Source organism: Gouania willdenowi, chromosome 11, assembly GCF_900634775.1.
Source record: "Gouania willdenowi chromosome 11, fGouWil2.1, whole genome shotgun sequence".
NCBI lineage: Eukaryota > Metazoa > Chordata > Actinopteri > Blenniiformes > Gobiesocidae > Gouania > Gouania willdenowi.
Window position 1 is genome coordinate 8,341,777 of NC_041054.1, and position 23,743 is coordinate 8,365,519.

Here is a 23,743-nt window from a genome sequence, read left to right on the forward strand (position 1 = left end):
ACCCCCACTGTACCTGAAGGTGGTTGAACACAGACATGAACATTGAAGAACAGTCATGTTGAGACAGGGCCATCTATAAGGGGGAATAAAGAAGATTAGAGCTTTTTAGGGTCCATCCATAAAGTCAGCAAAATGATGGTCCATTTTTCTATGAATCTGTGATAACCACACTAATTTATTTATCTGAATAATATCCACTGTTATCCAGGAAGTTTATAATTACTATTTGCACCATACTAAGGTCATCTTAAATATGTGAATCCTTGTTTTAATCAGATATACAATAGGTTAAAAGTGACCAAAGATGGTGGAAAAGGTGGTGAAACTGGATTTTAAAAAACACAGAAATTGGGTAAAAGTTGCAAATTAGAGTGGCCAGAAACAGACAAACAGAAAGTAGTAAAAAGATTACTTCAAAGTGTCAATATTGGCTTAAAAATGGTGAAAAATAGTAAGAACAATTAATCTAAACTGGCACAAAAAAAAATGGGTATGACAACTCCTGAATGTGGTTAAATTGGCAAATAATAAGCTTGAAATATGGTGAAAAGAGGTTAAACGTGAGAATAATGGGTCAACATATGTGACATTAGGTGGAAAAAGTGGTGGAAAGGGTTTATGAATGCCAAAAATAGTTTATTATTATTTTCATCATACTATAGTCATCTTAAAGATGTGAATCCTTCAGTTATAAAATAGGTTAAAAGGACCAAAGATGGTGAAATTGGATTTTAAAAACCACAGAAATTGGTTAAAAGTTGCAAATTAGAGTGGCCAAAAACAGACAGACAAAAAGCAGTAAAAATACTTACTTCAAAGTGTCAATATTGGCTTAAAAATAGTAGGAACAATTAATGTAAACTGGCAAATAATGGGCATGACAAATCCTGAATGTGGTTAAATTGGCAAAAATAAGCATGAAATATGGTGAAAGGAGGTTAAAAGTGAGAATAATGGGTCAAAAAATGTGACAAAAAAAGTGCTGCAAAGGTTTTATAAATGCCAAAAATATCTTGGAAGAGGAAAAAAATGACAGAAAATGCATCGAAATTTGTATAGGAAGTGGATGAAATGGGTATCATGTGGCAATAATTCATTAAGAGGAGCAAAAATATGCCAAGAAAAGGTGACGAAAGCAGCTTAAAATATGGCAAGTTTGGTGTAATTGCAGAACAATTTTCAAAATAAGCAAAAGAGGTTCTGACACAAAGGTTGAGAAATCTTGCAGTAAAGGACGTTTTATCTGTGTGTTAATGAGTGAGTTCTGCCTTCTGTGTCACGGTTCAGTGAGCTGGAGTTTCCCCGGAGGGACCCTGAAGGCAGCACAGCGGCGTTCAGGTGTCCGCACCTATATTGTATTTATCCTGCAGCGAGTAGGCGGCTTTAGAGAAAGAGAGTGTGAGAGTTAACAGACAGACAGACGTCTGTCAGCAGTGACTCTGCGGTCTGTTAGAACGTTGAAGTGTTGACTGAACCTTGACGGAGAAGATGAGCAGCGATGCAAAGCGGACTGCGGTTAATGGAGAGAACAGCTGCGCTAACGTGAGTCCAAGTCACTTTTAATGACACATTATTGTAAATGAACTTGCCTTATAACATTACACATGCAATACATTGTTTTGTATACCCTTTGGATTTATAAAATAAATTAGACTCAATTGTATTATTTTGGTTTAGTTTCATCTTTATTTAACAGAGCCAAAGCTCAGTTACTAAAGTTAGCTAGTAGCTAATTTGTAGCTACAGTTCCTGGACAAACAAACAAACAAACACAGAAATGATAATAATTAATAATAAAAAAAAATACAATAATTCAACAAAAAAACAAAAAACAAAAAAACTACTAAATTATAAGCACACAGGTCAACAAAGCCAACATGACGAATATACTTCATAAAAGCCTGAAGTATAAAGTAAAATAGCAAATAGATGAAACTGCAGTCTCTCTCTTTCAAAAAATGTGAAAGTTAACATTAAATAACATGTAAATAAAAACCCTGAAAGAAGTTTAAAATCTGTGTAAAATAATAAGGCAAGGGCATTTTTATTCCTGATGACGTTTGTGTGTTACATTTTTAGCTTGTTTCTGCTAATCAGAAACAAGCAAAAAATGTTGTGATACTTTTATCGGACTGGTTATCCGTACGTAGCCGTATGGACAACCCTTGGTGCTATGCATACGTGGCCTATAACGTTACCGGAAGTCATGTGACCATTCTGTGCATTCAAATCAGAAGATAAAATGGCTGAACAAGCGATATACGTACGAATTCACAGTGGCAAGAAATTCAAAACCACTTTAGAAGGTTAGGGTTTGGGGTTAGTCCATAACGTGAGTTAGGGTTAGTCCATAACGTAGTTTAGGGTTAGGGTTAGTTCATTCATAGCATAATTTAGGGTTTGGGTTACCGTTAGAGTTAGGGTTAGTTAGTTCGTAAAGTAGTTTAGGAAGCTACGTATTAATAGCAAACAGAAGTACTGTCCGATGAGGGGCGCTGGGTATGAATATCACAACAATTCATAAATACGTAGCATGTCCATAACGTTGTTTAGGAATCTACGTATTAATAGCAAACAGAAGTACAAATACGTTGCGTCTTAATCACGTGACCTAAACTGGCTAATGTGGGGCGCTACGTACGGCTAGAATGCCGATATATTGATACGGATACGTACGGATAGCCACTGCCTACTTTTATTTTACTTTGCTCTTTTTCTTGTTGCAAATATTGCTTAATTTTTTTGGGGGGGGGGTTGTTCCAGGTAGATGTTGCACATAATAAAGTAGTTTACAATGTTTTGTAAACCTCACTTCCATTTTTTTTAGCAGTTGAATTAGGTCAAATGTTTTACTTGTACGGCCCTGCCACAATAAACCGCAAAATACACGCTGAACCAAATTTCACTGTCGTCACAATTTTTCCCCACTAAAAAGCTTTTTAGAACAAGACGGAGAAATACTCTAACTAATACTGTGACACTTTCCGTGCTAAGTGGTTATTTATCTTTCAGTTACTGTCATGGGCCTTATTTGTTATCTGCTGCAGATCTTCACAATACTGGGTTACGGTTGTAAAACTGTCACTCAGAGTTTTAAAGCGTAATTTTGGTCCTTGTTTTGGCTTGTTTGGGAGTCGGTGTTGGGGGAGGGGTCAATCTGCTGCACCTCGTGTCCATATTAGGGAACCTGCCCCCAGCATTTATTTGTAATTTGTAATTTATAATTTATGTTTTGTATCTTATCATATGACGCGTACAGTAACTTAGTTGATACTCTCAACTGAGCTATTTTGAGAGGTTCAGGCCAGGGCTTCAGTTTAAGTACTTTTAAATCTAAACTGTAATTTTATATTTTTACTCTGGCCTTTAATTAAAATGCTCTGTTTTACTCCCATACTGTTCTGCTTGTTTTATAATTTTTATTTTTTAATATTTCTATTGTCTTTTTTAACCAATATATTTCTATACATTGTAGTTTTTTATCCCCGCTGTAGCTGATGCATGTTCATGTGGATTTGTTGGGTTTTTGCTTTTTTCTTAAGAATTTTATGTTTCGATAGCGCTTTGAGATGACTATTGTTTATACTGCTTATTTTTTCATTATTGATACTAACATTTATACATTTTTACTCGTTCTACACTATTCTCCCTGTGCTTTCGTGGGTTTCTCCTGGTACTTCGGCTTCATCCAAAAAACGTGCATGGCATGTTGGGTTAATGGAAGTCTCTAGGTTGCCTTTAAGTGTGTAGGATTGTCTGTTTATTTGTTTTTGCCCTGCGATGGAGTGGCGCCATGTCCAGGGTGTACCATTCCCCCATTTAGCATCCAAATCCGTCTCAGTCTCAGTCAGTGGTGCCTTATTTGCCCGTGAGAAATCCTAAAAACCGGCTCCACGTGTTGCGTATCATAGCAATGCTGGTTAAAAATGAACTACTATGTTTGAACAAGTATTAAAACATCTGTCATCAGCTGTGCTTTTGTTGTTCACAGCCTGTGGGCACACACGACAATTACTTGGACAAACATTTGAATTGTTATTAATCTAGGTTATTAAAACAGTTGGAACTGACTTTCTGGAATTTGGAATCTGGGGACAAGTTGTCATGGGGACTTTCCAAAATTTTGAAGAATGTGCCACGACTTGTTGGTTTAGTGTGTTTAAACATAGATTTACTTTGGAGCGAAATGGGTTTATAAACTACTGGTGGCTTTTTTAACGCTTTGTTTTTATTTCACATCTACATTTATGTAAAAAGTCACAAATACTAAAACACTGAAAAAGCCACTTTATGGGCTTGTCTACCTGTATTGGTAGAATAACATATTAGACATCGTCTAAAATTGTTTTTAATATCAGTTTAAAAAAAATTCTTCTTGGATCGAAAACCTTGGTTTAAAAGCCACAGGCAAATTGTATGTCATTTTTTTATTTTCAGTTGTTGGCACATGGCATGTTAAAGCCAATGTTCTGAGTGTAAAATATGCCAATAAAATATATTTCATACATAATGTTCTTTCATGAAGGTGTATAAATTTACAGATTAGTTGTTTCTTGAGTCATATACTTAAAAAAAAATTGCAATAATTGCCTTATACTTTAATATCGGGATATATTTTATTGTATCGTATCGTGACCTATGTATCAGGATACGAATCGTATCACCAGATGTCAGGCAGTACACACCCCTAGTCACAACAGTGCGTTGATATAAGGTCAATATGGATGAAAAGATATGCTTCAAGCTCCTTGTTGGATAACTACTGGTAATGTTACCTCATAATAAATAAGTCAGCTCTGAATGCAGAATAGGGTACACTACCAACCTGTCACAACAAGCACCTACTATTGTGTCCAGTGAACATGTATCACCATGTGTGCTATTTGGCTCAGCATGGAGGAAGTGTTTCTAAAATAGATCATTATTGTTGTTGATGATTCATTAAGCAAAGGGGTTAAAAATCATTATTGCAACTTCCTCCTAGTGCCTTAAAAGCCTTTTAACGTGTTCAGACTTGGAATTTTTCCAGTGTTAGAAGCTCCACTTATATAAAGTTGTGGATGGAGACACTCTGCGATGAACTTATTTGGTGTGTCTTTTGGCTTTTATTACCTGCTGCAGTGTAGTTGACTCTGCACATGCTCACTTTGGACAGTAGCTGTTATTAAAAAATGTTTCATTAATCTTCCATTACATAAGTCCGACCACACATTCCTCAGGAAGCTGCAACCTGACAATGTCAGCATGTCACAGATAGAGGGGGCTCAGACCAGAGGTGGCAAAAGTACTCATCTTCTATATACTCATGTAAAGGTATAGATATCTGAATAAAAAAGTATTGAAGTTGCTCCCTTACTTGAGTAAAGGTAAAAAAAGTACTTGCTACCAAATGTACTTAGGTAAAAACGTTTAAAAAAAATGTCCCTTTAATAATAAGACAGGGTTTTTAAACCAGCAAATTCCATATCTTTTATTTTTTTAAGAACTTGTAGAATACATGGAAACAAGTTAAATCTGTTACCTTTGAACACCTGGAGAATTTAATACTCGTCATAAATAAAATTTGGTAAAATTAAATGTATCAAGAAAAAAGAAAAGCGCAAATGCTCAATAAAACCAAGAGCAGCTTTGAGTGTAACATGTTTAAGAACTTAAAGAAAGCTGGTACATGGAAATAAATTAAATCTGTTACCGTTTTATGAACACCTGAAGAATTTAGCACTAATCATTAAAGATACAATTTGTAAAAAAAAAAATGTTTAGATTTGACGGGAGACTGCTTTATTGCCAGAATCTCATGATTTTTTGACTTGTAAAGAACACACTGCGTCTGCCATGAGTCATTCTTAACACCATTAGCTGAAAAGTTCTTTTAAATATGGCCATGTCTGGTGGTCCACTTCATGGCTCTCACTAGTGTTGTCTTTGGTCTGAGTTACTACGTGTCACCTCTGGCTCAGACACACAGTTATACCTATTTTATATGTTTGTAACCTATTTATAAAATAGGGTTTACCTTGAGTGGGAATCAACGTTGGGGGCAATTACATTATTCAGTTGCAATTACATTTTCAATTACCCATGATCAATTACAATTCAGTTACGATTACAGTGACCAGCAGTTTTTCAAATAACAATTAAATTACGATTATTTTTTTTTTTATCCTCAAAGTCAATTACAATTATGTTCTCAATTACTAAATTTGAATTACAATTGCTGAGTCGGAAAAAAATGACCTAATAAAAGTTGTGTTAGCTTTCTGTTCGGTTCTAAATCAGCTATAAAATACACTAAAAACAAATATCTATCATATAATTTGTTTCCTATCTATTGGTTACCATGTTTGGCTTCATAATCAATGAAAATAGAGGTTTTAATATTTCTGGTGTGGGCATCTGAGCCTTTTCTGTGTCAGTATAGCCCTCCATTTAATTTTTTTTTAAATCGTAAGATGTGGAATTGCTTGATATGAAACATATTTTAATAATTGTTACCTACATATGTGTAGAACTGTAACGTGGTTCCCCAGTTTTGCATTAAATTATAATTGACAATTTTTCTAGAATTTTCATGGCAAATACAAATATAAAGTCAGTCATCTAAACTCAGTTAGAATTACGACAGCAAGAGATTGTTTAAAATAGCATTACAATTACAGTTATGCCATAATTGTAATTAATTATCAATTACGCAATTACAGTTATAATTGACCCCAACCCTGGTGGGAATAGTTTTTTTCTCTAAATTCTTACTTATCTACAATTATATAATATAGTTATATAAAACTAATAAATCCTATAAACAAGCTGACTAATGTGTTACTATCATGAAGTGACAAAGTGTAAACCAAAGTCTAAACAGCATCAGTGTGTACAACACACAGGGCTGTGTACAGTATAATCTAATCAGTAGGAATGTTCTTTCCATTGTGTACTGGATAGCTCAGCCCTGCAGGGGAGGCTAACAGCGCTGAGCCTCTGACTGGCAGTGCATCAGTCAGACTCAGGAATGATCTAAAGGAGGGGGGAAGGGGGGGAGAAGGGTTGGGCAGCTGGTGAAGCCTCACCCATCCTTGTATGGCAAGACGAGCGTGGCTTTCCCACACACTTCAGTCTCACAGGCAGTGAGGATCGAACCCGGGTGATCATCAGAAGACGCCCTCAGCTCCGTCTGCCCAGGTAGAATCTTCGTTAGATTTTCTTAATGCTAGTATTAATTAATCATACCTTATTAATGGTGTATGGTTTGAGTTTATGTTTGGATTTTTTTCTTGTTTAATCTTCCTTTTTTCTTCTGTGCAGAGGTGAAAATAGTATTCCATTCACTCTAACTGAGTTGCTTTTATGTCTACTCCAGTAATTTTACTTGTACTTAAGTATGTTTTAAAATAAGTAATTAGTTACATTTCTAAACCCAACTGTTACTGAGTAAATTATAATTTTTTTGTGATTATTGCTTTATTTATTGAGCATTGAATGCCCAGCCACTTCCTTGGGTTCAGGTTGTGGTTTCTACCCACACATGGCACATTTAGCATGACACTGTTTCAGAGTTCATAAATGTAGCTATACTTGGAGCTTTTACTTTGAATACTATTTAATTGAGCTACTTTTTACTTGTACTTGAGTATATTATATATGAATTACTTGTATTTCAATCAAGTTACAGTACTTCTACTTGAGTAGTATATATCAGTACTCTTTACACCTCTGGCTCTGTGTAGAAATACAGAAAGACGACCTGAAGGACTTTAAATTTTCACACATTTTAATCAAAGCTTTTCATGTTTTACTACAAGTTAATAGAATGAATCTGTGTGTGTTGGTGTTAGTGTGTAGTTTTATGTTCAGTTGTGTTTTGGAGTTTTTCACCCACTTGGCTACTTCTTCTTTCATGGATGAGATTTTGTTGTTATTGTTGTTGTTATGGAGACACATGCTGTTAGTTGGTGTAACAAGAAATGAGTACATGTGGTTTTTATACATGGAGCCGGTGTAGCCGGATATGCTGATGTAATTGAGGATCGTGTGTGTGTGTGTGTGAGATAATAAATTATGTTGTTTTGACTGCATGTAGAGATGGATGAGTTTCACACTCCATCGTGAAACCTGATGGTGCTAATGGTTTTTTTTTTTTTTGTAGAGGAGGGGAAAATATTGGTACATTTGTCTTTACAGACGCATAAATAAGTTTAAAGCTGCTGGACATGAATATTCTTTTATCAGATAAATTCATGGTGTATAGGCCTCAGGTCAATACATTAATTTAATTCTATTTGTTTGTTTCGAGCAGGGACAAGAACGAAGGAACAAAAAAAAACTCTTTGTGTACAAGGGAACTCCAACAGAGAAAACAATCTTAGACGGTCAAAATAATATATATATACGGTCCATGTACACTCATATTTACAATAATATGTTTGCTTGAAAAGGAGTGGGAAGAAGAAAGACTTCTTGATGTTGAATCCTACTCCCATTTCTTAATTATAGAATTTTCACCATGTTGCTTACGTCTGTTTGGACTTCTAGAACTATACAAACAATTACTCAACAGAGTAGGAAAAAACTGGCTAAGTAATAAACAATAACTTAAGATATAGAAGAATACAATGCAAAATGCCAACAATGGTAATAAATTCACTAATAAAGACAAGATTGACAGCATTTGCATGAAAAAAAAGTATAACCTTTAAATTGAATTTGAAAGTGTGTTTTCTTCTCTACCGTAAACATTCGGTTTGTTGACAGTTGACATTTTCGTGCATTGCATTGTGGGATGTAGAGTCGTGGAGATGGGTGCATAGAAGTGTTTTTACCGTGATATCACGTAAAAATACTGGGAACAAACGAAGAAAAGTGGTGTCTAGGGAATCACTGTCCTTGTCTGGCAAAGAAACACAAGAAAACACTAGGGGTGTCCCGATCCGATATCCATATCAGATATCGGTCCGATATCAGCCTGAAAACGAATGTTGGATATCAGATTCAAATTCCCAAATTTTTTTAATTTATTTTTTATTCAATTGTAAAATACTGTAGATATTATGCTCAAGGTTTAAAATTTATGTAACCAATTGGTTCATAATAAATGGGTCAGTTTTTCTCAAACCTACTGTTACTGACTATTGTTCTCTGTTTGAGTAACATCACTTGATCAAGACTTTTTTTAATATTCCACGCTACAAAATAAATTTTTTTCTTTTAATTATTAAAAAAAAGACAGAAAGAGAGAAAAATTATATCGGTATCGATACGCAAGGCTCCAATATTGGTATCATATCGGAAGTGAAAAATTTATATCGGGACATCCCTAGAAAACACGGTAAGAAAAAGGTTTTAAAAAATAAACATCCCACAATGCAATGTGCAAAACTTTTTCAAAAATGGCAATAAGAGAGTGTTTACAGTGGAGACCAAAACAACCTTTTTCCATTCTATTTGGAGTGATTTATTCATCTGTGAGACATACACTATGCAATGTTGTAAGTGTGATGGGGGTCAAACTATGTTAAAAAAAACAAAAAACATTCTAGTGGATTAATAGAGATAAATTAAATAAATTTACAATAATTGTTATATCTCAGATATTTTTCTTCTGTTTCCGACTCATTGACATCACCAGGAGTTCTGGCAGTTGTCGTGTCAGCTCGCTGGTAGTATGAGAGGAATTTGGCAGCAAAACAAAGTGAGGTGAAGCAATGATGTCACCAACAAGTCTTCAAACATGATTCAGGCCGATGTGTTCTCGTACTCTAAACTGGAGACGAGTTGAATCACGTAGTGAAGCGATTTTTTTTTTCCTTCTTTTTTGTCAATACCTTTTACTTGTTTAAGGCTCTAAAACATTTTAAAGAGGGAATATTAATGCACAAACAAGTATGATAATAAGTGCAATATTTACAACTTTATTGTAGGAGTGTGGCGATATCTCGATACGGCGATATATCGCAATATTTTTTTCGCACGATCGATTATCGATATGGTCGTGCGAAGTATCGATTTTTTTTTTTGTTTAATTTTTCTGCTTTTTCACTAAAATGTGCAGGTACAGTACGTCTTCACAGAAATGTTGTCACTGTTTGCTGAAGGAACCAATATATTGTTTACTGGAATATTGCACTATAATGGTGTCACTGGTAAGAAAGACCCTTTTTTTTGTTTACAGAAAGCACTATTGGAGATACTTATTCATTTACATTGGTATGTTGACACTTATTTACAGAAATGTTGCACTAAATTAGTGTCACTGTTCATAGGACACTTTTTCAATTTATTGTCTTTCAGAAATATAAAATAAAAGATTGTATTTTTTCACTTCATCTTTTTTTTTTTCTTCTTGTCATAGATTATCGCAGATTGATTTCTGACCAATATATCGATAATCGCAGTATTGTCATATCGTGAGCTTTGTATCGCGTATCGTATCATATCGTGAGGTACCCAGAGGTTACAACCCCTACTTTATTGTAAACAACTATATGCACCATATGTTGTTCCTATTGATATTTACCAGTACTAATGTGTGCAGCTGCTGCAGAAATACTCTTTGTTTCCATTAGATCGATTAGTGGGATGACAGCAGCACATGAGGGACAGAAAAATATGCAACACGGGTTAACTTTTTCTGCTGTAATTCTGCTAAGAATCCAAACTTTTCAATAGGAAACATTGGTTTTAATTTAGAAAAAAAAAAGCAAAATATGAATTACCTCATTCCATTTTTTTTCCCAAAGTGCATGTGAGGATAGTCCTTTTGCGTGATAACCTATTAGAAAGAAACAAAGCCGACCCTGAACGTCATGTACAGGCCTGGACGAGCAGCATTCACACTTTACCCTGTCAGTTCGATATTATCGCACTGTAAACGCACTAAAAGGATGAAACAGTAAATGCCTGCCTGTGCAAAGTATAGATATTGTGTTTTAATCCAGCATACTGTTCACATCTGACTAGTGGCGAAAGTTCACTGCAAAATTGCTTGTAATTAAATGTAGTACGCCACGATGGAAAAATCTACGTACAGATCCAAGAGTTTATGTCACTGGAAGATGATAAGGACACGTAGCGGTTATTAGGCGTGTACTTACACATAATTCTGGGTGTGGAAGTAATCAGCATTGCTTTCAATCGCAATCGACGATGAAGCCCGTGGCATTAGAAACAATTGGTAATATATATGGAACATGTGCAGTCAAGGTTTTTTAAAACAGTTTGTACTCATTACCACCAATCATGTTTAATAGCTCTTGTAATACGGGTAGTTTCGCAACACCAACAGCTGAACATAAACACATCTAATCAAATCATAAGTGTTGTAATAGTTGGGGGAGGGAAGCTTCATCTGTGGGAAAAGTTTTTTTATATGATATGTGCATGAATATACAGTATATATATATATATATATATATATATATATATATATATATTTTTTTTTTTAGATACATAAGTTATTAACAGTACCTACAAATAAGGGTGGCCCCGATCTAATATTGTCTTGATATCGGATATTGTCATCTAAAAACTTCAATATGAGCACTAAAATACAAGCAGACCGTTCAAGACCAAACTAATGATTATTTTGCACTTTAAAAATATATTATTTTTGTTTTTATTGGATTTTTTAAAAGGTCTTTCTAATTAATTTATTTTTTATTTATTTTAGTCACTTGTAGAATATTCTTATTTTTTAAGTTAAGAATAAAATAAATGTAACGTGGTTAATAATAAATGGGTCAGTTTTTCTCATTCCTACTGTTGCTGAATATTGTTCTCTGTTTGAGTAATATCACTTGATCAAGCCTTTTCTAACATTCCACACTACAAAATAAGTCATAAAAATATGTATTTGTACTGATATCGGTTCGATATCAGTAATAAATGAAGCTGCAATATCAGTATCGTACCTCCAAATATTTTTTTTTATAAAATGCCTGTAGTCTCATTTGGAAATAAAGTATTTATATATTTATTACGCAATTATGATTCAATATTTTCTGTATTTTTTTGTAACCTTAATTCAGTTTTTATTTTCTTTCAATTTGCACAATTTTAATACTTTTTTATTTTCACATTGATGCATGCTGGGAGGAATAGAGTCTTTCATTGCGTGCTATATACATAATTATAGACCTATTAAATTACAGGTTTCTTACTGCTAATGTTGTTCACATGGTCATGCAGCAAATAAATATGTATATGTGCAGTGCTGTATATTTTTGAGAACATTTTCTCAAAAACAAGATGTATTTTGGGGGGTTCAAACCTGCATCAACCCTCGAGTATAAACACAAACATCTGTGACCTTTCCAGCAGCACAACAAAGAGGATCATTTCATAAAGAAGCAGCTCCTCTGCTGGGTGTGTCCGTCTAAAGTAAAGCTGTACATGTTGTACATTTCAGTATTTAGAGGGCGTGACTGCGATTAGCTCCTGTTCATGCTAAACTGTTTGGCTTCTCCTTCTCTTGCAAATTGCAGAACTGGTCGCTTACATCAGTAACCAAATGCATAACCCACACTTCTCCTGCGTGGTGTACAGAGATCATTGATACCTCTTTGTGTGTCCGTGTGTGTGTGTGTGATTAGAGTTTACCCTTAGGGAGGATCAGTGTCATCATTGAAGAAAAAGGTCACAGAAATGGCCGCCTTGTTCAGTTTAATGGTTTTTCCTGGAAAGACGCTCCACATGTGTTTTGTTGGTTTGTTTTAAAAAAGTCTTTCTGATTTTGTTTGTAAATCATATTTTGTGGCAGGGCCGTAGTGGACGCAAATGTGTTTACTTCTACATTCTTTAGGGTTTGCTACATACCTGCTAAGCTAACAGCAGAATGTGGTATGTAGTGAATTTGTCACTTCCTCCTGAGTGTTTTTCCCTCGGGGAGTCCTTAAATGTGTGTGAGAGTTTTTTTTTTTTTTGTCAGTTGTGCGTGTGAGCAGCAGGACTGTTTGAATGTGTTGCATAGGTGTTAGACTTGTATTTTGAAGTGTCTTTCAGTACAAATGTAACGTTTGAAGGTGACAAGTCGTGTTTTTAAAGGAGTGAAGGATGGCTATGTTTGTGCGTAAAAATTCCTCTAAAGCAGAAAATGAGTGGTGATTTTTTTAGGAATGAACATATACCTCACACACCTGCTTGTTTTTTACTGCACAGCAGCTGAATTCCTCATAATAACGACTGTAAATTCACCTACCGGTTATCGTACCAACCATCTCATAACTCTGAGTTTATGTCAAGGGTTTTAAGTACAAAAACAACAGCAACTCAAACACCTTAACGTAATCAACATCTTTCTTCTCTCAGATTTGATTGTATTGCATCTAAAATCTCCAATAGAAGCATGATTAATTTAGGTGCGTATTTTTTCGGGTTTTTTATTTTATTTTTATTTATTGTGCTCAAGTTAAACTAATAGTTACTGTATTTGCACGGTAAAATTAAAAAATAAAACTTTTTAAAGTCTTCGGCTTTATTTGCTTTTTTTTATTTATTTATTCAATTGTAGAATGTTATATTTAAGGTCAAAATGTATGTAACTCATTGGTTAATAATAAATGGTTCATTGTTTTCTGTTTGAGTAATATAACTTGGCCTAAGCAAAATATCAAGATTCGAGATACATCGAGTTTTCTATTTCGTCAATATAGAAAATTACTATATCGTCTAAATAGATTTATTCTTATTTTCTAGCTTGTTTTAGATTAAAAAAGTCATTTTACACCTTTTTCACCAGCAAATTTAACCTAGAATTGTCTTAACCATAACTTTGCGTTAAAAATATCAACATTTATTGCCATTTTAAGAAAAAATTATCCAGATATGAATTTTGTTCCATATCACCGGGCCCTACTTGATCAAGTCTTTTCTAACATTCCACACTACAAGATCATTAAGAAAAGTTTGTATGATCCGTGCTGATATTGTATCGGATTGATATCGGCATCGAGTGATACGCAAGGCAGCAATATCGGTATCGTATCGGAGGTGAAAACGTTGTATCAGGACACCCCTACTACCGTATTTTATTCTTTTTTGCTACAATTACAGCTCTATATTGGCCTGTAAATCCATGACATTACAATTATTTATTGAGGCCTAGCACACATTTTGTAATATCTACATATTGTAACCACAGCGATCCCACTTCTCTGAACCCTGAGGGTAACTTAATGTTTAGTCATGTGTTGTGTAGTATTGGCTTTTATATTTGATGAGGTTTTTCTTCATCACTTCTATAGATCTTGAGTTCAATCTGGTTTGTTTCCAGTCCTGTAGGTTGGGGCTCCTTTGTGTGTTTAAGCCTTTGCGAGTCCTGTCTACTTGAATGCGCTGAGGGATCTTTTCATGATCCGGTACAAATAAAAACTTGGTTTTTCACCCTATACACACTGTTGACGGAGGCTTGTCAAAGACGAGGGTTACATGTTCTTTATTAGATTAATCTGGGTACACAAGCACACGTATGAGCATGCATAAAGACTCCACATGCAAACGGTAATATTTAACCCTATACAAAAGTGTAGTTGGATAAAAGAAAAACGGTTACATAATGCACCTACATGGAGATTACTATCCTCCTCTTAAGGTGGATTTAAATTGCCAACAGCACAAAAGGTTTGTTGTCTTTGCCCTTTCAGAGGAAAAGCAAAGCACTTCCCCCTCTGCTGTTACGCAAAGAGGCACTCCCAAGTAAGATTATATGTAAATATTATTTGTTGGTTTGCTCTATGAGGACATTAAAATGTTATGTATCTTTTAATACATGCAGGTAAAAGTTTGTTCTGGTAAATAACCTGAATAATAACGTTAGTCACATTAAAGGCAGCAAATGGAGTAAGAAGTGAATTCTGAATGAAAATGTTATCTCGTTCCAATGAAAAGTGCCACATGTCACATGTACAGTTATTTTGGTCACCTCTGAGTCATTGTGGAAAATATGTGTCATCACAAAACAAGTGTTGTGAAGAAGTGCATTCCATTTACAGGTCTGCTGCTGTTTTGTATGTTTTTGGAGTCATGTTGTGTCGTTTCTGTTTCTTTTTTGCCATTTTGCGTGTGTTTTTAATTTCTTTTGTGTATTTTTGTTGTCATTTAGTGTATTCTAACATTTGGTATGTATTTGGACTCATTCTGTGTGTTTGTATTGTCTTTTTGACATTTTTAAGAGACCTTTTGTCATGTTGTATATGTTTTAATAATTTTGTGCATTTTTTGTCTTTTTGAAATTCTTTTTTTGTAAGTTTGCTGTCATTTTGCATATTTTTTTCTTCATGTTTTGTGTGTTTTTGAAATTTTTCTGTGTTTTCAAGGTTTTTTTTGTATTTTTCTTTTTATCTAATGTATTTTTCTGTCATTTTATGTGTCTTTGTTACCCTTTTTGTGAATTTTGGAGTCTTATTGTATTAAGCTTTGGGGGCCTCACAACAAGAGACTAAATACAGCAAAGTAAAATGAGAACCAATAACCAAGTCCTTTTTAAGTCTCATTGAATACCTCCCATGAAACTGTTTGTGTTGCCATGGTTACAAAGTTTAGTCTGGACTCGGTGACTGAGCAGCCACAGATGATGTGGTATTTTTGTCCATAACTCGACTGGTTTCCCTCTTTCCACTACACGGAGGATACTGTTTGGACATAATTACTACACTTGGCCTTGACGACTCAGTGGAAAAGTCTCCTCTTTGTGGGTTGCCAGGTTTTACAGTGGAACTATTTAGCATCCCACAGTGGAACTTTGAGTAACGGGAAGGTTTTACGGCCAGTTTCTCTCCATGCTCCACCCATTTCTGTAACTTCTGACTTTTATTTTAGGGTTCCCTTTATTTTCTCATCAGACGCTGCATTTTTCTGTGTGTTTTGTCCTGTTTAGCTTCTCTCATCCTGCTTATCTCTTACTTCAGGCCCAGTGTAGGCAACTTCAACCCAGCCTTTCAGGACAACAGAAGTCAAACTGCAGCCCAGAGCAGATCGGCAGCAAGGTAATTGGTTTTTGTTTGTAAGAAACGGAGAGAAAATCTTCAAGATACGGTTTTTACAGTAACTTCTGTGTAAATGTAGGAGAGCAGCATAGCAGTGGTGCTGCCACAGAAGCTTGGCCAGAAGGAAACACTTGAACTCATCCCTCCCACAGAAGAAAAAGTTGAAATCATTAAGGTTTGTGAACTTAATCTAATGATTTTTTTTAATCATTATTTTTCAGTTCCATGTGTGAGCGAGATGCTTTACATGTATTTATTATCTACACCTCCCTGCCAAGTGTTATGTAACATACCGGTAATCCTGTTGCTGTCACTTAAGGTTTACCTCGATACTCGACCAGAGACGGCAGAGAGCGTCAGGATGTTAACGGACGAGGTATCGCAGATTCAGGAGGTCAGTGTGCGATGGGTTGAATGACACTTATTCATATTCAGATGATGATTTACCTTTTGGACGTGTGGCAGAAACGCTGGTAACGCTTGATGTGTTGTTTCTTTCAGGTGAGGTACTGTCTGAAGACTCTGAGGGAGCAGATGGCAGCCAGACAGAACAGTAACAACAACAAGGTATTTATACCCCTGTACACTATGATACTGAGAATATCTGTTGGATACTAATCCTATTAATATTAGTTATTTATTTATTATCATTTAATTAGTCAATGTCCAAACTTAGTTTCCAGGTAGAAATGACACTTTGGCTACAAACATTTGAGAATATTTACAGCGCTCCTTTTGAACTTGAACAACTTGATCCAAAACTGATTCACACATAAAACAACTGTAAAAAAACAAAAAAAAACAACATATTAACCAAAAGTATAGCTGCACTTATTGTTATGTATTTAAACGGTAAAGCTCTAGTTAATTGCCTTTGTTTACATTTCTATAAATGGACCTTCAGAGACGCCGTCCCCGTTGTTACATGTGATGTCATCAGCCGCGTGTGTGAACATGTGAAAGAGCAAACTAAAGACAACGATCAGTACCAGTCCGTCTCCCGTGTTTGATTACTTGCGACAAGGTGTGTGTTCTTGCTGAAGTTTGTTGTTTTCGGAAAAAAAGTCCGTGCAAGAAGCAAATTTGCGCGAGTGTACAGAACCCGGAAGTGCGTAGCGTAGCAACAGAGATGCTACAAACGCTAGCATAAGCACAATATATAGGACCTGGAGGAGTTTATTGTGCGACGAAAGAGGAACCGATAAGCGGAATTGACAGGCAAGCAAACAAACAATTCCTAGGAATTGGATTACTGGGAACCGGTCCTCAGAAAGAACCGGTTTTCGATCTCCATCCCTAGTCCTCACTTGTAACCACTCTTTTTTTTGCTCTTATCTTCTCAGCATCCAGCCAATGGCTTCAAAGTCCATGTCTCCAGTCACCTATCACCTGTCACCTATGACAACATAGTCCTGAATGACACGCAAGTAAGTTTTTTGTGCTCGCACAGACCGACTGTTGGTTCTTTAGAGCACACTACACACAAACATGAACAGGTTTAGAGTCACGTGGCAGAATATTTGACATTGTTGGGTTTGAGCCTCCAGCTATTTTTCTCTCTCCAACGAACAGCAACGAAAAATGCTTCTAAAGCACACGTGTCAAACTCAAGCCCCAGGGGCCAAATCCAGCCTTTTAAAACATCAAAATTGGCCTGCAGGACAAAGTAAAAATGTCAGAGAAAACATGAATCATTGTGTAAATGATCAAATAACTTAGTATCAGTCAGGTTTTCATGGGAACTTAAACTCAGGAATTTTGGCAATATTAAAAAAATAGAAACTTTTAATGGGAATTATTTATTGAAATCAAGCAGAAATTGGGAGTCATTTTAAATCAATGTATCAATACCAAACATAGATATTAGTAAAATATTGCACTAAAATAATAATATTAACAACAAAACAATTGGAAGTAGAACTTTATAATTATTCAATTGCAAATATTGTACAGTTTCATTGAATTTGTCACAAATTCAATGAAATGCTATAATATTTGCAGGGGTTGGCATGTTTCCATGTTTGTAAAACACGATGGAAGTCATTTTTACTCTCAAATTCTTGAAAGAAATCTTAATTTTTCCAAAATCCTGCTTTATCCTCAAATTACCAGTATTAGACAAAATTTCCCCAAATGTAATACATATAATCCCTACCTGTCACATATTGCTTGGATATTGTTGGTGCCTTATGTACCACATACTTTTATATCATTTATACGTGGAAATGCAAAGTAGCAAGTAATGTGTACATTTTTCGATTCCCAACCTCTGCGACCCACTTGAGGTAAAACTTGTCCATATTTGGCCCCTGAACTAAAATAAGTTCCACATCCCTGAATCTAAAGCCTGCAGCACACAGTCTTATAATTCTCATAATTAACTGTGGAGTCAGCAGATGACAACATCTGCTAGAATCCAACACGGTTACTAATCTGGAGAGGTGTGATATAGCAGGGAGGGAGGTGTAAACAGAGTACCTGTACACGAGGCATTCATTCAGGTGAACTGGGGTCGACTTACACTGCTCTACTTTTTATCTAGCATCAGAGACGGTCATACGCCCTGTTTGTATTCGGGAGGAGAAGAAGCATCTCTTCATTTGCATTGAAAAAAGAACAACTTAAACATTATTGTGCCCTAGTTTTCAAAATCACTTTAAAAAATCTTCATTTTGTTACCAATTTTTATGTAATTTAGAGGAATTTTGTGTATTTGTTTGTGAGACATTGCAAGATTTGTAGAAAAAGTTATTTTCCACAATTTGCAGTTAGAAATGTAAAACATTATGTAAACAAATGCAAAATGCAAGCCCCTAAAAATGTTGTGGAGTTGTTGAATTTGAAATATCTACAACTGGATTATTTGGTAATTTACACAATATGTACTGTTTTCTCCGCCATTTTGACTTTTTCCTGTTGGCTGAATTGGATGCTCTAAAGGGCCGGATTTGGCCCCGGGCCTTGAGTTTGACATATGCTGTACACCAAAGGCCAATAAGCAGCCAGTTCCATGTGTTTGCTTTCAACTGGTTTGCCCTCCAGTGCAAAGAGTTGATTAGATTAAGCCTAATAACCCGTATTACTGTCCGCCTTCACTCCCAGGTCGAGGATAATCAGGAGAGCGCTAAGCTCCGAGAGGCCACCAAGCATCTGTACGCTCAGCTGAAAGAGATGGAGAAACGGCACCAGGAGGAGAGGAACAGACTGCAGGTCCGTCTCGTCGGGTTATGAGAAACACGACACCGTTTCCTGTGTGACTCAGCTCTCTGCTGCCTCTGCTCTCCTTTCTTTAATCGCTCCCATTATCTGTCAGCGTTGTCTCATGATTTCATCCCTCACTGTTTGGCTCTGCGGTGTGCTCATCTGTCGGGTCGTGTAGGGACACTCACTCCAACCACAACCCTGTGTTATCGCTACTGCACTGTCTACATTTTTTGTGTTCCCGGCATCCACATAAATGTGGCTACACATTTCAGTGACTCATTCTGAGTTTTTGTGGCATAAAATCATATATAATTGATTGCAGCTAAAACAACTGCTTCCTTTTGTTGTCCTTAACCACATACAGTCACATTCACACTGGCCCAGATTAGAAAACGCATGTAATTCTAAACCTGACTAGTAACTGTTGAAGATAAAAGGCAATTCAAAAGCAGAGGCCATCCAAAGCTTCAAGTTTCAGCATTTGAGTTCTGTGTTTTCAAAGCACAACTCTGCCTCTTTTTTCTTAGATTTCAAACCTCAACCCAAAAAAATGTACTTTTCCACTCGGTAACACTCTCTCCTTTAAAAACGACTGCATTTGTAGAATACACCCCCAGGTTTTTGCTGACCTGCCACTAGGCGAAATTCAAAAAATGCCTTGATTATGGGCATTGTCCCTGGAGTAGTTAAGACATGCCCATTCACGGCAGCCCCACCCCCACAGCACTGCACATTTACGCATGGAGCTGTCAGTCAATCCTCACTGAGGGCTATGAGAGGAGGAAACCTAGTCCATCCTCCCGTCTTTTACAAAAGGGGCGGGGCCAATAGTGACAGTTAGTGATGTCACTGATCTAATCTCAGCAAAACTCACTGAGGGCATTCACTCTGACATTTTACAACTAGAAACGCTAAATTTAAAAACTAAAATGTGAAGAGTGGGACTATAGGATCAATAAACTATATTACTTAATACCTAATCATATACACTACCGGTCAAACGTTTTAGAACACCCTAATTTTTCCAGTTATTTATTGCAATTCAAGTCGTGCAAGTCCATTGAATAGCTTGAAATGGTAAAAAGGTACTGAACAGCTAGAGATAAAAAAAAAAAAATAGGTTTGGTTACCCAAAACTGAAAAATAATGCACATTTCAGAATTATACAAGTCGGCCTTTTTCAGGGAACATGAAGTTTGTTCATAATGTAAAGCTGTTCTGCAGCAATGAAGGTTGAATCAGCCTTGAAAGCTGGTGTTCCAACTTTTCTTGGTGACTTCCAACTCCCTCTGTCTTCATAAAAGCAGTGTTGGAACACAATGTGGTACCAGACCCTCGTGAGCATCAGATGAACAGTAATGTTCATGGATTCCATGATTTCTTTTTCAACTCCAATTGCTTATTTGTTCCATGCTTCATTTCAGAGTCCAGTGACACAATAAATTGAATAATTTTCAGTAAAAAAAAACTGGACAAAGTGTGGTGTTCTAAAACTTTTGACCGTATGTATTCGGCAGAAAAAAAAGTGGTTTTAGGGTGTACTTACACTTTAAACTTATATTACGTCCACTAATTATTTTAATTATGCATGTGCCCCGAGGGAGAACATGCAAACTGCACAGTTAGTAAGATCAAGGCTCATACCCATGAGCATCTAGTGATTTGTTATCCACTGCTCCAGCTTGTACATATGCTATATCAGGTTTTTCTCTGTATTGTGATCCTCAGTCAAGTCATTATCATAAGTCAGGATATGATTGATGTTTCTTCGGAAGCTTCTTTGATCCAGATTAAAAGACATGCCCTAAAAGTATCTGGCGGAGTAAATCTGTGGCTTACAAAGTTTACTTGTGTAAGAGAAAGATAATAAGGGACTAACGTTTAAATGTTCCCTTAACTCAGCCAAGTGTTTGGGTTGCCAGTTAATTAGATCATTCCCTAAGTCTGATTTTGTAATCTTTATATTTTTCTGAAAGCATGAATCAAGTCACGCCAACGACTTTCTACATCAACGTTGTTGTTTTCTCCAAACAGTCGGAGACGAATGAATACCGCGGTCGTCTGGCCGAGCAGGCGACGCACCTGAAGAGGGTGGAGGAGCGCTCGGAGGATAAGGAGCACATGGTGGAGGAGCTGCAGAGGCTGCTGGAGAGCATGGAGGTGGAGAATGGAGTCCTCAAAGACAAGATGGCTGCAGGAGAGGCCGAGCTGCTGCAGCTCAGAGCAGACCGAGAGGAAGGCCAGGAGAACAAGCAAAGGTGGGAGCGATCAAAGAGCACGATAACTTCTGTCACCTTATTTTGAAAAACGTTATTTTAATTGATCCTGAATAAGAGAGTGTTTGTGTCTGCAGGTGTGAGGAGCTGGAGAAGGAGGTGGCCGTCCTGAAGGAGAAGATTCACCACCTGGACGACATGTTGAGAAGTCAGCAGAGGAAGGTCCGACACATGATTGAACAGGTACGCACACACACACACACTCGGCGATGTGAGGAAGCAGAACCAAACAAATGAAACCCTGGTCAATATCTTAAGTGATTTGTTTGTTCTGTTGATGCTTCAGCTGCAGAACTCCCGGACAATCCTCCAAGAGAGGGAGCGAACCATCAGGGATCTGCAGGAGAGAGTGGCTTTCCTCGAGGCTGAGGTCAGAAAATGAAGAATTCTATGAAAATCTCTTGGTTTAATTTTATTTATATCACATTTATTCAACACTTTCTTTTCTATTTACTTTTTTAATGTTGAATTCTAGGGAAGAACATGACACTGTAATTTGATAGAGTAAATGTAATGTATTTATTAACAGTATTAAACGGACTATTAAAGCCTCTTACGTACTTTTGTCAAGAATAAAGAAGAACATTAAAGTTTAGAACAGCGATTCTCAACTGGTAGGTCAGGACCCAAAAGTAGGTTGCAGACCTGTACTGGGTAGGTGGCAGACAACTGGTGAAAAATAAATAAATACTTAACGGTATGTCTTTTATGTTGGACTTGTCTTTTATTTTGAAAAAAACTTTTCTTCTGACAGGCATGCTATGAAATGCATGTAGTATGGGAAAAAATATAGATTTATGTTTTTAAAAAGATTATATATATGTGTGTGTTTTCAGCAGCTGGGTTGCGATTTAATGACCGTGGCAAAATGTGGGTCCCAGGGTGAAACCAGTTGAGAACCCCTTATCTAGATTTTTAATGAGTTAAATCTTGTAAAATGAATGGCAGATGAAGAAGTTTCATAATCCTTCCTACAGGATATTGCTGTACCAGTGTCTTTAACCCTTTACCGTTTGCAGAACAAAGAAATGCACGACCACATGGAGTACTTCGTGGAAGGTCAGGATCCTCTGCCTCAGTCCACTAACAAGAAACCAGAGATTGTCTACAGGTACAGGTCCTTCTCCGTCCTCATTCTCATCATCCTGCAGAGTATCTGACTTCACATCATGTTGTTGTTGTCGGCATTCCAAATCATTTCAAATACTTTGTTTGTTTTTTGTACAGCAAAACTCTTACACCGACGACACAGAGCAACAAAGCCTTGCCTTTCATCAAAGTCATCGAGATCAAATCCTGAAGAACGCAGTTGTGTACGTACTGTATGTGTGTGTGTTCGGTAATGATTAGATTCCCTACAAACGGTCTCCTGTTGGAATCTTCGTTGTTACTTCAGTAGCTGTTACTCATTAATGGTCTGTTTTCTTACCGTAGAACCCTCAACAGGGATCCATTGTGAGGAAATAGTCTTTACAGAGACACAAGCTGGACTTTTTGAACGTTTAGATTTAGATAGATGGGACTGCTGGTCGAAATCTCCTCTAAAGAAAACTCAAATCAAGTTTTCGAAAGTCAATAATATGAGGCAAGAGTCAATTAGAATGTCTGCCAGTTCTTTGTAGCTAAGGTGAAATATGAACGAATGACCGCATAAGTGTGTATCCAGCTTTTGTTGCATCATTTTAGCTTGTTTGACCAGCTCAAGAGTCAAATTCCTCAGTGCTTTGAACCTTTCTGCCAATGACGTGCAGACGACAATATAATGAACCTGTAGCTCATTAATAAACTCAATATTAGTTGATGAGTGACAAAGTGTTTCTGTGTTCCTATAAAGTTAACCTCTTTTGTAAAGTCAATGGGTGAATTGTTTTCATGATGTAATGTTTATTTAGCCACCTACTGTTAGTAGGCACCTGTTGAAATATTAAAGCTGTGTTTTAGCTAGCGTCTATGCTAAGTGCTAACTCATACGCTAGAAACCTACACCTGCTTTTATGTACTTTGCTGTTTTTGTATTGTATGAACATTTTGTAAATTTGCTGTGACCATTGTAAAATGTAGACAAACGTCCTTTAATTGTAAGCTCTATCTAACTTTATTTAAACAATAAATAAATAAATGAATAAAGTTTCCCCAAGTCTCCCGCTCTTTTGTCTACCGTTGATACGTGCTGTCACCTGCTGGTCAAAGAACAAACTTGTCTTTTTTTTATTGCTTTAATTTTCCTCCACCAAAATGAGTAATTCTCAAACATGTAGAAAAAAAAATTATATATTAAATAATAAATAT

At 36.3% G+C, this 23,743-nt stretch overlaps 1 protein-coding gene across 2 annotated transcripts; it reads left to right on the top strand.

Annotated features, from left to right (window-relative positions):
* The first annotated feature begins 1,383 nt into the window (after window positions 1-1,383).
* On the top strand, window positions 1,384-23,586 carry tuft1b (tuftelin 1b). 2 transcript variants are annotated; one of them, XM_028461399.1, is made up of 12 exons: window positions 1,384-1,542; window positions 15,897-15,974; window positions 16,054-16,149; window positions 16,294-16,368; window positions 16,476-16,541; window positions 17,318-17,401; window positions 19,077-19,184; window positions 21,213-21,436; window positions 21,532-21,637; window positions 21,741-21,824; window positions 22,474-22,565; window positions 22,682-23,586. In XM_028461399.1, the coding sequence occupies exons 1-12, from the start codon at window positions 1,489-1,491 to the stop codon at window positions 22,752-22,754; spliced, it is 1,140 nt and encodes a 379-aa protein (XP_028317200.1). In that variant the 5' UTR covers window positions 1,384-1,488; the 3' UTR covers window positions 22,755-23,586. The 2 variants fall into 2 exon arrangements, with proteins under 2 accessions (XP_028317200.1, XP_028317201.1); XM_028461400.1 differs by lacking the exon at window positions 1,384-1,542 and adding an exon at window positions 7,005-7,179 and having other exon boundaries at window positions 22,682-22,821.
* Window positions 23,587-23,743: the final 157 nt, after the last annotated feature.